Source organism: Abramis brama (genome assembly GCF_963993115.1).
Source record: "Abramis brama genome assembly, chromosome: 5".
Lineage (NCBI taxonomy): Eukaryota > Metazoa > Chordata > Actinopteri > Cypriniformes > Leuciscidae > Abramis > Abramis brama.
Window position 1 is genome coordinate 6,404,745 of NC_139967.1, and position 17,475 is coordinate 6,422,219.

The following is a 17,475-nucleotide window of genomic DNA, read 5'->3' on the forward strand; positions in this document are numbered from 1 at the left end:
CCAAATTATGAAATATTCAGCGCGTCCTTTTCAGCACGCACGCGCTCTTCTGCCTACTCCGCCGCTGGCCAGGCTGCTTCTGCTTTACACACCATGGCCGTTCTTTTCTCGAGAAAAGGAGTTTTCTCATAGCATCTGCAACGCAATTCTCGTTCCCTTATCTCTCAGGGAACCGAGGTTACGCAAGTAACCGAGTACGTTCTGCCTTCCCTTCCACATGAGTCAGGTAACAAAACTGACAAAAAATTTTTTTATTTCACCCCAATTCATATATTTCTCTCATTTTGATCAATATATTGATTTTTTTTTTAATTATACATTTCAAATTTTGCTCTGGACATTTTTTTATGTTTGTATTCAACATAATACCTTTATGCCTGTTTATTATTTTGGCTGGTAAAAAATATGCTTGGCTGGTGGATTTTTTCATCTACCAGTCCCCGTGGCAGGTGAGCCAAAAAGTTAATTTCGGACCCTGAAGGGGGCCATATGAAGTTACAGGGGAATTCTGAGAAAAATAACACACTAGCATATGAAAAAAATGGTATTAAAATTCAGACCCAAAGGATGCAAATTACAGTGTCTGGGGGGGGGTTAGGGTTAACTATATATTTTATAAATTATTGAATAAAATCCTACTAAAATGTTTTAAATTTATAAATATAAAATGAATTTATCTATTTATTTATTTATTTTGTTAGCTAAAACTACACTACTAATTGATTTTACTCATTTAATAAATTGGTTCAATAGTGTTTCGAAACTACATTTCAGTAACCAAAACAACAGTAGGTCGCTTGATTTCTGATTGGATCGATATCGGATGGCAAGTTGACATAGGCCTACCGAAACAAAGTACTGTCATAATTGTTACTGTATAAGCATAATAGTTTTATAATAGATTTGTATATCAAAGATTACAAAAATAATTGTAAAAGACTTAAGGCCCTTTCAAACTGAGTCCGAAATTCGCATCTGAAATTTCCGCACGTTAAAGGTGGTCTAAGCGATGTCACGCGTTTTTTAGGCCAAAACATTTTTTGTCACATACAGCAAACGTCTCCTCACTATTCACTAGCTACCAGTCCCCTGAACACACTGTAAAAAAACACGATCTCTGTAGACACCACAGGCTCCACAAACTGCAACGAAAACAAACTGGGCCAACCTGCACCACGAAACATAACAAACTGTTCCAGCCAATAACCGACAAGAAGGATTTGGGGGTGGGGTTTGGGGAGTTAGTGCACGGATGAGGAGGAGGGAGGGTCTAGCTAGCCTCCGTTTTGTTTGACAATACTTTAAAGTCCCCATGAAATCAAAATTGACCCTATTTACTTTGTTAGCGCATATTACTAGTCTTGTGGTGAACAATTAATCCGTGCAAGAAAATATTTAAAAAAATTTTTTTTTACCATGGTAATCTTTAATCAAAATCTGAAAATGCCCCTCCCCTCTGCATTGGAGGACCTTCTCTGATGACGTAGGTTTGAGGAATTGGTTTGGGCAACGCTTAACCACTCCCCTCAAACCGTTAGTCTGCTATGAGCAGAGATGGAGAGGAGGAGCGCTAGAGTAAAACCCTGCCCTCTGTTCAATATTCCTTTTCACTGGGAAATACGTCATAACACTGGAGAAAAGTCGTTTGCAACTTCCGGTTCACGGGGACTTTAAACGTCAACAAGAATTGACGTCACCCAACATCACTTAGAGCACCTTTAAAAAATAAATAGAATGTGCGAGTTAAAATTTGAAGTGGTCGCATTTGTGCAAGCGCATGGTCACGCACTCGATCGAACGCAACGACAGGAAAAAAAAACATGCATCAACCCAAAACAAGAGTTCAGATGGAACGCAAGAGCTTGCTAGTATCCTATACGCTGAGATCCGAGTCATTTTTGTCACGCGTTCCACAAGATTTACGGAGAGAAAACCGGGATGGCAGAGAGCGACATCCTGTTTGTTTTCTTTATTTTATAAAAGCACAATGTTTTGTTTTTATTGTGAGTGTAAACAAATCAAAATAGACCCTTTACAATTTTAAATCTGGGAGGGGGGTTCGGTAAACTCATATCAAACCATGACCCCAAAATCAAGGTACGTAGCGAATTGTGACTTCTGTGTACCGTTACGCCGCCTTCACACTGGCAGTTGAAATCAGCTCCGATACGGCTACGAAACGACCGGAAGTCATTCATTTCCTATGGAGATTCGCAGACCGCATGCGAATGGGTCCGAAGCGGGTCCGAACGAGTGCGGTGCAAAAAAAAAACGTGTCCGTTGGTCATCCGGATGCGTTAAAAAAATTGAACTCTTGCGAAAGGCTACGGACGGTTCCTATCCTACAATTCCAGCGGAAGTTAGCGTTGCTATGGTACTGATAAACAAACCTGAATTCTTAACTTTTAATAAAATAAATAATGATTTTATAACGATAAGTTGTCATGTCATTTTATTTATTTTTATGATTTTCTAACGTTATTAGGGCAGTTAATACAATTAAAAGCCCTATATACCACTGTCACATTTAGCCGACCTGACATGTCAACGTCCTGGGGAACTTTCCTCCACGCAGCAGCCTGTCTCTATAACCACCTCAACAGAGAGATCATACAGAATTGTACATTCTGACACTGACAAAATCAACCGTTAATCTCTCCGCCATTTTTGTTCTACTGGCTTCCGACGCTTTTCAACGGTGTAGTACGACGTCCGCTGGGGGCGTATTGCGTATTACGGAGCTGATTTCAACTGCCAGTGTGACACAGTGTCCTAACTACACGCGCCGCGACGCGCGATCTTCTCCATGTTAATCAGAGATTTTGTCCTAACCAGCGACACATGACGATTCTATTTTAGAAACGGTTTCTATTTTTCTGCGACGTTTGACAAAGATTGTTTTAGTAACTCAGTAGCCTATGTATTTTTAATAATGTTTAAGTGGTGTAATATTTGTGAATTTGATTATGTAGCTACTTATCCATTTTCTTGCGAGTGCCGTTTTTTTACAGTCTATGGTGCCGTCAGGATTACTCTCTGGTGCTGTGAACTTGCTGCGAGACTCCGCCCACACGCTGTTCTGATTGGCTGTGGGTTTTGATTGATTTCGACGCATCTTGTAGTCGCGTCGCGTCGCGTCTAGTGTGGACAGAAAAATTATTTGTCGCTGGAATCTTATCGCATCGCGGCTGGTTAGGACACGGTGTTACACCCCTAATACACATTCATTTAATTAAAAACATTCAAACATGTTAAAAAAACATGTTATGTTTTGTTTTAACATGTAGTTTGGACACATTTTAGTAAAAGGAACTAAAGAAATTCACCCAAAACTCAATGTATTTTTCACACACTGCACAGCTGTTGTGAATATTCACACTGGGGGCCTTCAACAGTGCTTGGGTCCAAAAAACATAAGCATTCAATGATGCATAACACAGGCGTCACGAGGCTTTGCTGTTGAATTACAGGCGACACTGTTATGTTACACACAATATTTTAAGCAGGGGCTGTTTCACACCCACCACCAACATGGCTGTGTTTGTCCTCCGAGTGCACAGCTCTCAGAGGTATTGGGTGAATGTGTTATACACAAAAACACACAACCACCCAAAGATGAGGAACTGTCATATGCAAAGCACACAATGGATCTCATATCAGTCCTGATTCTGCAGATGTGAAGGCTTTGGACAGTCTGTACCGGTGTGAATCAGTAATGTTGACAGATTTGCTTTACTGCTAATGGTTGAACTACATCAGTAAATAAAAAAAGCAGACAGAGCAAAACTATCAAAACAAACTAGTCAGTTAATGGAAACCACGAGGTGTAAAACCACTAAATTATTAAATAGGCCAAACAATGTGCTCAGACATCCAAAATAAATAAATAAACATAATTATATAAAGAAAACCAAATCAAATGAAAACAAAAACAACAACAACTAAATAAATAAATGGATGCATTACAAATGCCTGTCCTTAAAAAAAATAAAATGTTATTTGATGTTAACATTATTTCAGACTATTCGAATTATAATGTCCAACTTTTTGGAACTAGTATTGATTAATATACACTGATTTTATCAGTAATCATTTATGTTTCCATAAATGTATAGAGCAATGGTTCTCAGCTGGTTTTGAATCAGATTCAGAACCGAAAGTTTTATTCATGTAAATAAGAAAGAAGTCAGGCATGAAATTTATTAATATTATCCTGAACTATGTAGGCTCGAAAATATACAAAATGATTACCAAGACCAGCCGAGAAACGCTAAAATAGAACATATGTGACATGAAACTACAATTTGACAAAATGATGAATGAGAAAATAGTGATACATTTAAAATAATGCATGCAATTAATCTCGAATTAAATTAGGCATGCCAATTATAAAAAACTGAAAAATAGAAAATTATTACTTGCATTTCTGTTCGAAATAAATGCTGTTATCATGTGAACCAGTGCACAGTCTGCAACTGTGTGTGTGCGAGTACATCTTTAAGAATGCATCAGTGTGTATTGCTGCTGTGTGCATCTGTGTGTGTGATATAATTCTTGATATAACACTTGTCAAGTGTTATGCTTTCGGAGAAACAGGGACATGTCTGATTTCGTTATGACTGTGGCCTACTTATCAATCTGCAGATTTTCATATTGATAAACCCGGGTACAAGGTCAGAGCTTCTCGATCACGTTAAGAAACTAAACTTTTGAGTCAGACCGGGTTTCAGTCAAGTTTCAGAGCGTTTCTTTAAAAAGCGAATGGAAAACAAACGAGGGCACGTGTCGTGAACAGAGCCCAACAGTTAAAAATCCCATTCATTTTCTCCACAGAAAATGGTCTTTTTGCTGTTTTGCTTAAAACAAAAGTTCACAAATGTTGTGAATCATCTCAAAGCTGGTTGGCTTGCTTCATTTATCAAAGTTTTTTTGTTTTTTTTACTCCCCATGGAAAAAATAAATAAGGGAAAATACATCAAGAAAAAAAAAGTCCATCTTGATTTCACTTTACAAAGACCCCAAAAAATGCAAGCATAAAACATAATAAACAAAAATGATCATATATCTTATGCAATTTGTCATTACGTTCTGTGTAAATCAGTGCAGGCTGTTACATTGAATATTGTGTTGTTGATTGGATTCAGTTAGAGGCTTGTTAAAGAGTTAAAACGACTCTGGATGTATTTGTGTGAGCATCTGCATGTGCATAAGGTCACCGTCAAGCTCTAACACACTCCAGATGGGAGGATGCGGTTTTCTAGAATTAGAAATATTTTCCACAGCACTGGATGCGATTGCTTTACAGCAAAAAAAAAAAACAAGACATGATTACAACTCCAACACATAAAAATAATAGCAAAATCTGAACTCTGTCTTCCTTCTCGCTTGCTCACACACCAAGAAGCCACATCAGAAGACGTCAACACACAACACAAACACAAGGTCTTATTCAATCCATACTCTATTGGCTCATAGGCACTGCAAACTGCTGGCTATTCTGGTGTCCATATATATAAGAGTCTGTGTATGTCTTCTATCCGATTTAAGGTTTCGAAGCAGAGCTCGACCAAACTTGTTCAGACTACATCAGCAATTAAAGGGCTGTGGTCTCTAGCCCTAGAAGTCCTGTTTAATGAACACTATCATTTGAAGCCCAAAACAGATGTTTCTCAAACCTTCCAAACAACATCACATACACAAGCAAGAAACCGTCCAGTTTTTCTACACACATACAAGTCTAAATCTGGGGGTAATAAGGTGTAAAAATGGAGTTATGGAACAAAAGTGATTTTTTCACTATTATTTTCAACAGGATTTGCATTTTCATGGGTTTAAATATTTTTGTTATAAGAGACAGATAACTTTGTGCAAGAAAACCACTCCTGGTAAAATAAATAAATAAATTAACTTGATTTGCGAAAGTCAACGAAATTTTGGCAAGCCAAACATGTCACGTCTCTGAGTAACATGTAATTTATTTAAGTCACGAAATCCGTGAAATAAGTACAATGAAGCATTTCGAACGTCTCCAGCACATTTTATAATTGCCCAAAAATCAAACATAGTTGACACCTCATGTCAAAAACCTAGACTGGCTGTCGTTTGGAATATTAGAACTAAAAATATCGACATAACACACTCATGGGCAATCAATCACTTCACTGAATACTTGCCGGCTAATAAATAAATAATTAATACCGTAATATCTGTTTTCAAATCCACATCGTTTGAACATCACAACATCGATGTCTGTCAAAAAATAATGTGCACAATACTCTGTAGTATTTACGGTAGGCAACAAAAGGCGAGTTAGCAAGTTCACGCATTACTTGGAAAACCCACACTACCGGATATTTTGACTACATCATCGCTTGCTTTCAGAGAAGAGGGAGAAAATGGTGGCCTGAGCAGCTTCAACCTACTGTCTGTCTGAGACGATAATGTACCTAATAGCCTACATAACGCACGCGAGTATACATTTGTCCTTCACTCGCTGAAATTAAATCGGAATGATCAGGATAGATAGATAGATAAGATACATATAATAGATAGATAGATAGATAGATAGATAGATAGATAGATAGATAGATAGATAGATAGATAGATAGACAGATAGATAGTTTTTACCTAGAAACACATACCGTAACTAGTCATCTGTTTAGGCTTCATGAAGATTCAGCAATTATGAATCGTCTAGCAATTTCAGTGGGTCATGATTTTAAAATGTCAAGCACTTAAGATGAGTTGCTGAAAAACTGTACCTGGAAAAGCTTGATGTTGAGCCCTGGATACACAAGTTAAACGTATATATCTAATATCTATACATACATTCTAACACTTTTGTCTCTGGCCTATCTAGTCATTTTTAACATGATAACAATAAAACACTTCTGTGAATTCTGAAAGCAGATAATCAAACTAATTTATCTGCTGTGCACAGGCTGGTTTTAAAGTTAGGACTTCCCTGAAACAAAGTTTCTCACGCAAAGAAATTATCAGCCACCCTGCAGCTTCCTCTCTTAGCATAGCTGCCCTCGCTGCTGCTATTGTAGTGAACACACCAAACATAGAGCGCACAATTACAGAATCAAGGCACGGACTAGTGTGTACTCTATGATGAAGCCTCCACGCTCACACGCCAATGCAAGTACATAAGATACTGTGAAATAAAGTATGATGCATGCTCAGAAAGTGCATTTCCATTTCTCTCCTTTTAAAATTATGAATCTAATAAAATGTCAACAAAGAAAAAAGAACCAATGAATGCATTGCTAATTTGAAGCTAAAATGTGTGTGCATGCTTCTGACATTTATTGGAGTCTATAAACTTTAAGTGTTTGAACTTTCTTGGTCTACGTTGCCGTTCCCTTATATAGACATTCAGAGCAAGTTCTCACATCTCTGCCAAGATTCCTCAGCAGCCAATCAGTGCCTTGATATAGCCGTACCGTAACCCCTCAAGTGAGCAGACGTCATTTGCTGTCTGAATGAACTAACAAAACTACCAATTAGGCTATCATGCTGTGTCAGCCAGAGAAATGGAGCGAGGCGGAGATAAATGCAGACAAAACAGTAATTGTGTCCTTATTAGTTTCATTACATAGGACAGTATCAATCATACTTAGTTTCAAATTGGCTGTTTGTCTTGCATGTGGGTGGTTAGTTAGGTTAAATGAGAGTTACTGTGAACATATCACTTACTAGGTGAATCACGCCTATCGTTGGTTTTGATTTAAAGCAAAGAAAAAAAATGCATCATTTACACACCCTTGTGATGTTTCAAACCCATCCGAATGTCTTTCTTCCATGGAGCAGGATAAATCTAGCAGAATGTAAGGGCTACAAGTTTTAAACTTTGTGTTATTTACTGAAATTCCTCCCATATAGCTCTTAAATCTCATTTGTATTCGCGATTATGAAAATGTAAGGCCTCAAGATCGTTCACACCATGTTTGACATCAAATCCAATTGGTTCTCATGTTTCATTGACATCAAATCACATCTTAATGCATCATATTTGCATATAGGTGAATCAAATTGTAATTTTTATTAACTAAAACACGACATAGCTCTTAAATCTCAATCACATTTGCATATATTTAACATAACGCTTGGTTCTCATGTGTTATTGACGACAAAACTGGTGCAACACATCTTGATGTGCCATAGTTGACTAATTGTGGATAAAATTTACATTTTTATGAACTAAAACATGGCACATCTTTCAAATCTCATTTACAATTGCATATATTTAAATATATATATATATATGCATCAAGACAAATCACACCAGAATTCATGGCAAAATTTACCAATGCTATTGGTTCTTGTGTGATTTGTCATTGACATCAATCATATCATATTTAAATATACGTGAATGAAATTTACATTTTTATTAACTAAAGCACGACTTCGCTCTTAAATCTCATTCACGTCTGCATATATTTAAATATAACGCTTCAAAATAAGTCACATCAGGTTGACATCAAACTTTGTACAACACATTCTGATGTGCCATATTTGAAGATACATGAATGCAAATGAGATTCTGCTAAACAACTCATTTTTTGTTCATGGAAGAAATTAATGCGTTTTGAGCAAAATACTGTAAAGATAAGTAAATGATGACAATTTTTCAAATTTCCATGAAATATACCTTACCATTTATTCTACTGATACTGATCTAATCTAAAAGATCTGACCAATATATCAAGTTACAGTAAGTCAGAAACAACTACAAACTTTGAGAGATACAAATTAGGGAAAAAAAATAAACGCATGAGAGTAGTCACTCTTGAAAAATGCATTAGGTTTTCAACCGGGCGCCTTACCTTCGGTGGGTCATAGAGCTCTAGCTGGTACCTCTCGCTAGCTGTGTGGTCATTGGTCCTCCTGACCTGCAGGCGGCAGCGCAGCCAATGCGGGGGTGTGTCTGAGATAGTGTCATCCACCTCCAGGTACCGCAGCTGCCCCTCTTTACAAACACTTCCTGTCTCTGGCCGCCGTCTCACAGTTCGCAATGGATTCCAACGTTCCCACAGTGCAACCTTCTTTGAGGTGCGATGGGCGGTTACCTGCACAGTCTGAGGTGGGGTTTGAGAGGTGCATTCAACAGTCGCAGACGGTCCGCCCAGCTGGAGTGAATCGTCCCTAGGGCAACCACTTGAAGATTCATCAAGTTGCGGAGATTTCTTAAAGAGTTGGCATACGCTTTCTCGGATGCGTCTGACGGAAATGTGAGTTACCTCACTACGGGAAGGGAAGGGAAATGCAGGGTGCGTGTATCGTTCTGACCCAGGCCTCCACTCCGTGTGTTCATCTTCCTGGCTATGCGCCCGCGTTCTGCGTGTAGTGTCTGTAGGAGAGCAGCGTAGCAACTGCTCCTGTTCCCTAGGGATGCCAACGGCATCTGGTTTGGGCGCAAACGTGGCGACTAGCGGAGACGCTCCTGGCCGCACGGTCTCCCGGTAATCCAGCACCCCTGAGAAGGAAGTGATGCGCAAGCGGCTAGTCATGGGTAGTAATGGCGGTGGCCGCAGGGGGGTTTCTGCATCTTTAGCCACCTCACAGCTGAAGTGGTGCTGGAACAGTGCACTGAATTGCTTGGAGAAATTTTCCGGCGGGACCACATCCTGTACCGGCCGCTCTTTGATGAAGCGCCGGTAGTGCTGGGCAAGTTCTCGGGCCGTGGTGCTGGCATGCAACTCGCAGAACTCCCTCCATCCACAGGGGGGTGCTATGGATAGTGCAGTGCTTGTGGTCTGCTGGACAGTGTTACCATTCATTGCAGTAACCAGCACAGCAGGAAATCACTGCGAAAAACAGATGAACAACATCACAAAATTGCATCCATGCACATTAAAGTCTGTATGACTGGATTTGCAATATAACAACGACTCAAATTGCTTTTTTAAAACGCTTACTGCATAATGAAACGTATATATATTTTGTGAAGCTACCTCAGTACATGCAAGCTAAGGTTACCATAGAAAGTAACTTGCAGCAACAAGGCAACCAACATGATTCATTTTCATAAGCTACATTTAAATGCAAATTAATAATCCATTTATAATTGGACTGATGGTTAAATTGGACTGAAAAGTCTAATGTAAATGCCTCAAACAATTCAAATGAGCTCGAATTTCAAATGAAACTTCGAATCAATTGAGAGGTGATAAAGATCTTAAATAATCTGTTTAACAGGAAAGTTTTAGCCTTGTAAATTTTGAATCCGACTACTTTCTCAAATGTGTTGTGCACATGTGTAGTGTCTTGATGTGTATGTTTATATACATATTACGTCTAGCGAATGTGCATGTTTATTTATGCTCACAGTAGCTCTGGTGACAATCTTGTTCTGGGTTTTTTGTTTTTTTTTTATAAATGTGGCGACTGGGCACTGTGCTTACGGCTGCAATTTTGCTCAGAACAGATGTAATGCACACGTAAACAAATATGCGGATGTTTACGGTCTCAATTTTATGGTCTTCGGAGAAAAAAACTGTGCATATAAACACACCTAAAAAGAACTGCTGATCTCCACTGACTCAAGCAGCAAAGATGGTTGAACACAATTCAACAAAGTTGAGCAGAGTGCAACTTTATGCAAATAAGCAACAACAACATGTACGGACTACTAATGAGAGAAGTCAGTGTGATCGCTCAAAGTCGGCATGAAATCCCAATCTTTTTCAAAATGCCCATCTTTCTTCAAAATGCATGTTATTGATCTTATTGTGAATGATCCATCCATCCATGTTTCATTTTATTTATTTATTTTGACCTTGTAATTTGATGTCACAAGTCAATCTTTCTGTGAAAATGACAGACCTCTCTCTTTCTTACAATCGACTGCAAGTCTGGTATACCTGTTCAACTGCTTGCTAATTCAAATATCTACACATTTAGGCATTTACGAGCTGCTGAAGTTCAAAGAAAGGTGATTTAAGTGACATTGAACGTGGCATGGTTGTTGGTGCTGGTTTGAGTATTACAGAAACTGCTGATCTACAGGGATTTTCAAACACAAACCATCTCTAGGGTTTACAGATAATGGCCAGAAAAAGAGGAAATATCCAGTGAGCGGCAGTTCTGTGGGTGAAAATGCCTTGATGCCAGAGGTCAGAGGTGAATGGCCAGACTAATTCCGGCTGATAAAAAGGCAACAGTAACTCAAATAACCACTTGTTACAACCGAGGTCTGCAGAAGAGCATTGAAGCAGACGGACTACAGCAGCAGAAGACACACCGGTGACACTCCTGTCAGCTGAGAACAGAAAACTGAGGCTTACAATTCACACAGACTCACAGGCATTCAACCAACACCCAATAAATTGAACCAAGTCCCGTCCTAAATTTAGTCTTTTCAATAGTTTTGTGAGATGTGTTTTAATACCATATTATATAAGGTATTATAAGGTATTCTAGTGTGCGTGAACAATTGATCTCTTTGTTTACGCTGCGCATCTACTGACAATCTCTGTACCGAAACTCTTCAATGAATCAAGCTTTCTATGAACGCTAACAAAGTGTATCAGTTTAGCTCATCACTGCATGGCTGACGCAGTCTTCTGAACTCAGCTGGTACAATACAGATTCTTCACTTTACTCACTCCCTCATTCAGCTCTCCAGTACAGGAAGAGAGTGACTAATATCGCTCATGCAACTTTATAATGCGCCACAGGTCAAACACAGAAATATCTGTGAGACCATTGTTGATGTGAAGAGGAAAACTGAGAAAGTTGAAAGTGTCAGAAGCATCTGATACCAGTCACTGATGGGCCCGCGGTTCTCGATGCGGAATCCGCTCGTGAATGTGCGCAGTCCCTCAACACGTGGTGCAAACCACCTTCGGAATCAGATCACAGTCGCCATTTGCAGCTGGGGAATTTTTCTTTTGAGGCTAAAAAAAAATCTGCACATGGGTGCTGCGCTGCACCAGACATGTTGCGACACAACTGGAGCCAATCTCCCCATTCTCTTCCCCACATCCTCATTCACGAGCGCACAGCCCTCTCGGACGCCTGTGAACGTTTAACTCTGCGTGAGAAGTAAAGGGCTGTTCTTAAAGTTCCGTTGGAAGCCCTGAAGCATGACAAAATGAAGGTTTAATACATGAACAAAGCAACAGATCAGAAAAACCACAACACTCGCATGGTAAAGGAGAAAAAAAGAGAAGGGGGGCATTCTATAGACGGCATCATGCACTCTGCTCTTTTATTGGGTGACAGGAAGCATTAACCTACATAGGGAGAGGAACACCCATCACACGTATAGCTGTTTTCTTTGGTGTGCAAAGTCCTTTCTAAAAAGATGAGCAAAGCTGGTCACAAACGTCTTTAAGATGTGTTGCTGGTTTGGTGGTTTGCACACAAGGCTTCCTAATTTGCATAAAGAAATGGTTTGCTCAAAAATGCTAATTTTGGTATCGTGGACAAAGTTTTAAATCACAGTATGTTTTTATTTACTTTAGAATCGCAAAAGAAAAAATCCACAATAGCATTTTTATGTGACTTTACAAAAAGCGGAAAAATATATAGAGGGACTGATTGTGTCAGTCAGAAGAGAGAGAACTGCATTAGAAACACTCAAACAGCAGCATTAACTACTTGTCTGTCAATTAATGTCAACGTAATATAACAAAGTATAGTGTTGTAAATGTGTGTTTGTGTTGAAATGTTGTGCTTGATTATGGAAATAACTGTGGGAAAGTATCATCACAGTCTATGAAAAGGGTCCATTGGATATTTTTTATGGAAATCAAACCCAAATTGTTTTATCTGTTAAATAACCATGAGGCAAAGGCAATTTCGTATGATAATCTATCAAATTAAACATTTTACAAATGAAAATTACAGTTAATTTGGTTATTTTCCATATGCAAACCATAAAACAAGATTATTCAGAGCAAATGAGCGGGGCTGTTCACACAAAACACATTTCTGCATTTAAAAATGCCAGACACGGAGCAGTGTAATGGAAAAAACTTTTTTCTTAAGAAGATTTTGGCATAATCTCCTACCCTCGTCACTGCAAACCTGCATGGTTTTCTTTCATCATATAAAAATGCCACTTTTGTGCTCCACAGAAGAAAGTCAGTCATAGAGGTTTGGAAAGTCATGCAATAATGTTTAAAGTGTGAACCATTTCTACAACCCAGCAAGACGTTCTTGGTCAACCAGCACCAGACTAGCATCGATGTGAGTGCATATGTCGTGTTTACACCATGGCCCGTGCAACAGAGCGCATGCCGTGTGACGTAGTCCCGCCCCCTGCGCTGGCCCCCGGGTGTTCGTTCTATCAGTGATCATCCGGCCCACTCATGACTCAGCAACCTCCAAACAAACTAACATCATTTCCTCTCTGGCCGTCTCTCTCTCCACATTATTCTCTCCTTCCTCATCCTTCACATGCATGCATGTTAAATTCCCGTTCTTGCAATACATCCCTCGTGTTTCTTTTCATCCTAACTGCCCTATTTCTCCATCTTTAAACCTCGACATAACCAAACAGCCACTTCATTGTTTTCTCACTTTAACCCATTTCCTGTTTCTCACCATAAGCTTATTCATTATCCTCACTTCTTATTATTCTTATTATTTATCCTCACTTGTCTTTCCCCTCTCCATATACTTTGCATGCACTTTGTAGCCTTTACTACCGTGATAACGCTCTTTCTGGCATTAGAGTTGGGCGGTAAGCCCAAAGTCTTAAATCACAGTATGATTTTATTTATTTACAAATATTATTTAACAAAAAATATCTATTCAGCCAATCACATGGCAGCAACTCTATGCATTTAGGTATTTAGACATAGTCAAGATGATCTGCTGAAGTTCAAACTGAGCATCAGAATGGGGAAGAAAGGTGTTTTAAGTGACATTGATTGTGGCATGGTTATTGGTGCCGTGCCATGTTCGGGCTGGTCTGAGTATTCCAGAAACTGCTGATCTACTGGGATTTTCACACGCAACCATCTTCAGGGTTTATAGATAATGGCCAGAAAATTACAAAATATCCAATGAGCGACAGTTCTGTGGGCGAAAATGCCTTGTTGATGCCAGAGGTCAGAGGAGAATGACCAGACTGGTTCCAGCTGATAAAAAGGCAACAGTAACTCAAATAACCACTCGCTACAACCTAGATATGTCTAAATAATGCACGTCCAACCTTGAAGCAGATGGGCTACAGCAGGCTACAATTCACACTGGCTCACCGAAACTGGACAATAGACGATTGGAGAAAGGCTGCCTGGTTTGACGAGTCTCGATTTCTGCTGCGACATTCAGATGGTCGGGTCAGATTTTGCCGTAAACAACATTAAAGCATGTATTCATCCTGCCTTGTATCAATGGTTCAGGCTGCTGGTGGTGTAATGGTGTGTGGGGTATATTCTTGGCACACTTTTGGTCCTTTAGCGCCAATTGAACATTGTTTAAATGCCACAGTCTACAGTACCTGAGTATTATTGCTGACCCTGTCCATCCCTTTATGACCACAGTGAACCATCTTCTGATGGATACTTCCAGTAGGATAATGCGCCATGTCACAAAGCTCGAATCATCTCAAACTGGTTTCTTCAACATTACAATGAGTTCACTAAACTCAAACGGCCTCCACAGTCACCATGTCTCAATCCAGTAGAGCAGGTTTGGGAAGTGGTGGAATAGGAGATTCGCATCATGGATGTGCAGCCGACCAATGTGCAGCCGACCAATCTGCAGCAACTGTGTGATGCTATCATGTCAATATGAACCAAAAAAGAAATGTTTCCAGCGCCTTGTTGAATCTAGGCCAAAAAGAAGTTCTGAAGGCAAAAGGGGTCCAAACCGGTGCTAGCAAGGTGTACCTAATAAAGTGGCCGGTGTGTGTGCGTATATACAATAAAATGACAGTATAGTTGTTGTTTTTTTTTATTAAATAGCCATGTAGTAAAGGGGCAATTCCACGCAAAACTGTCACATCCATAACGCCAACTAAATACCATGGCATTGTGTTGGTGATGTTATGGATGTGACAGTTTTGCGCGGAATTGCCCAAAGCCAATTATTATTATTTCTGATAATCCATTGAATTAAATATTTTACAAATAAAAATGACAATTAATTTGGTTATTTTCCATTTGTATTTGGAACTCAATGGATGCATACCAAAAAGACAAGATTATTCAGAGCAAACGAGCAGGGCCGTTCACACAAAATGCGTTTAAAAAGGCAAAAAAGTTGAACTTGTAACTTAAGCGCCACATTTTTAGAACGCTGCGTCATAAGAGGCTGCAAAAGATGCAAGTACAACATTCAAAGACGTCCATGTAGTGTTGTTTACATAGAAAAACAATGGAAAAGCAGTGCAGTGGAATGCAAAAACGTGTTATGGGTGAACAGTCAATATGTCTTGCATATGTACAAATGTGTCTTCACACTATACAAGGCTTGAGTTCAACTCAAAAAACAGCATTCAAAATATACTATCTAGCAAACAGTTACGCTGTGAGAGTCACAACCATGATTGGCTTTTGTGGTTGGTTGCCACGGCATTGCCATGCTAAGGTGTCCTGATTGTTTTTAGTTGTTGCAATAGTTGCTATGGTGTTTTAAAGGGCCTTGTTAGGTTAAATCTAATCATGAATGCCTACTACCGTTAACGTTACCTAAAAGTACTTGCTGGTATTTCATAAACAACTTTTCAGCACAAAAGAAAACATGGGGATAATTAGTTTAAGTGTATGAAAAATCATGAATTTACCAAGATTTGTAACAGTATCAATTCCACTGTAATCGTTTCACAAAACTACATTGTTTTGAAATTTCTGATGAAAAATACATTTTAAATAAAAAATTAGTTACATTTTGATTCAAGCTGCTAATATGAAATATTAAATCTAAGTTGATGACTGTGTAAGTTTAGTTTAACAGATATTATGAACCGCTACAAATCAACTCCTCCATTAACATTAACCAAATCAAACACACACAGCTCAGAATCATCATTCAAGCCAAACACTTGGTGCTCTGGTGTAATTTCCGAGCTTTGTATTCCAATGCGACTTTAAGTCCATTACATTTGCAACCTCTAATTCCCCGGCTGGGGTCTTTGGAAGCTCGACACACACAGAGAGCTTCCTGTAGTGTAGGGTCATGATAATAAAAGCAGTGCCCAGATGATACCGACTCTCAGAAACTGATTTCATACACGTAATTTTGCTGAATCAGAGAAATCGCAAACCTCGTGCCAGCTTCCTCCTTATGACTTGATGAGCGTGCAAACAACACGGAACAAACACTTCACACAAGCATGAGAACTTCTTTATAATGAGACACAAAAATAAAGAGTGCGGGAAGCAGACAGGCAGTGGGCTTATTCACAGAGACAGGAAACCCTGCCCTGCCTCAGTGACCACTTACTTATTCACACACACACACACACACACACACAGATATAAACTTTGAAGTCAAAGTTTTAGGCGTGAAGGGTATGGTAGCTAAAGCAAAACTTAAGATGTCAAGGAGGGGATGACGTCACGTGACGAAATTACTAAAGAAAAAGGACATATGCTTACTTTTGAATTACGGCTTTCAATTTAACACATTCATTTAATGCAGATTGCAGATAAATTATTACAAGAAATAACAACAATACAACATTTACTCAATTAATAATGCCCCCCCGATTCATACATTACTCCATAATAAAGACCATCCCTTCCAAAACTGGCCATCTGAGCAATTCACGTTTGAAGTACCAACTTCATCTTTTTGCAAGTCCTCACACAACTAACCTCACCAAACTTAAAACGGGTATCGCCACGTTCTTGCAAATGAAAATACCGGAATAAAACCAAATCCAACAGAGCGAGACGCATTTTTCAAAATGAACTACTTTTAACTTGACAGAACGACTTAATCAAAGGATTAAAAAACAGCAAGAGACTAGTAGAGCGTGGGACAGTTTAACATATCGCAGGGAAGATATAGCCTATTGCAGGGGACACTTACAACGAGCTGACAGATAAGACAGAGCAAGGTACTTTGATATGAAAAAAAGTTTCAGCTTTTAAATTCTGTCCATTTTACTATGAAATTCAAACAATAAATGATCATCTCTTCTTCCTCTTTACTGCTAGTTATAGCACAAAATAAACATGAATGACCATCAGAAGGTATGTTGAAAGATACAGTACTGATATCTGATATATATCCAAATTAATCGATATTGAACCGGAATTGAGTCGCAAGCTTATGAATAGAAAACTTGTGTCAATGCCCTACCTTAATAAAAACAAAGTACCAGTCATTGTTGCAGCTGAACTATTGATGACTTCAGAGAAGGACAGAAAACCTGAAGGAGATTGGTCTATTCATTTGAATTGATTTCCTTGTTTTATTTGATAGTTAGAATATGTATAAATAAATATTGCAAACAACTGCAAAAGCGGAATAATCGATCAAATAATCGCCGATTAGTCGATTAATCGT

General features: G+C 38.9%; 2 protein-coding genes across 2 annotated transcripts in view; one reads left to right on the forward strand and one right to left on the reverse strand.

The window, feature by feature from the left end:
• LOC311082737 (uncharacterized protein) overlaps positions 1–17,475 on the forward strand; it is a 212,721-nt gene that overhangs the window by 151,211 nt on the left and 44,035 nt on the right. The window lies entirely within an intron of this gene.
• Positions 1–17,475, reverse strand: part of sh2b3 (SH2B adaptor protein 3) — a 46,920-nt gene that overhangs the window by 23,895 nt on the left and 5,550 nt on the right. Inside the window, exon 2 of the mRNA XM_084113794.1 lies at positions 8,832–9,812. Within this exon, the coding sequence (XP_083969920.1) occupies positions 8,832–9,785 (954 nt within the window). The 5' untranslated portion in view covers positions 9,786–9,812. The remainder of the gene's footprint in view (positions 1–8,831; positions 9,813–17,475) is intronic.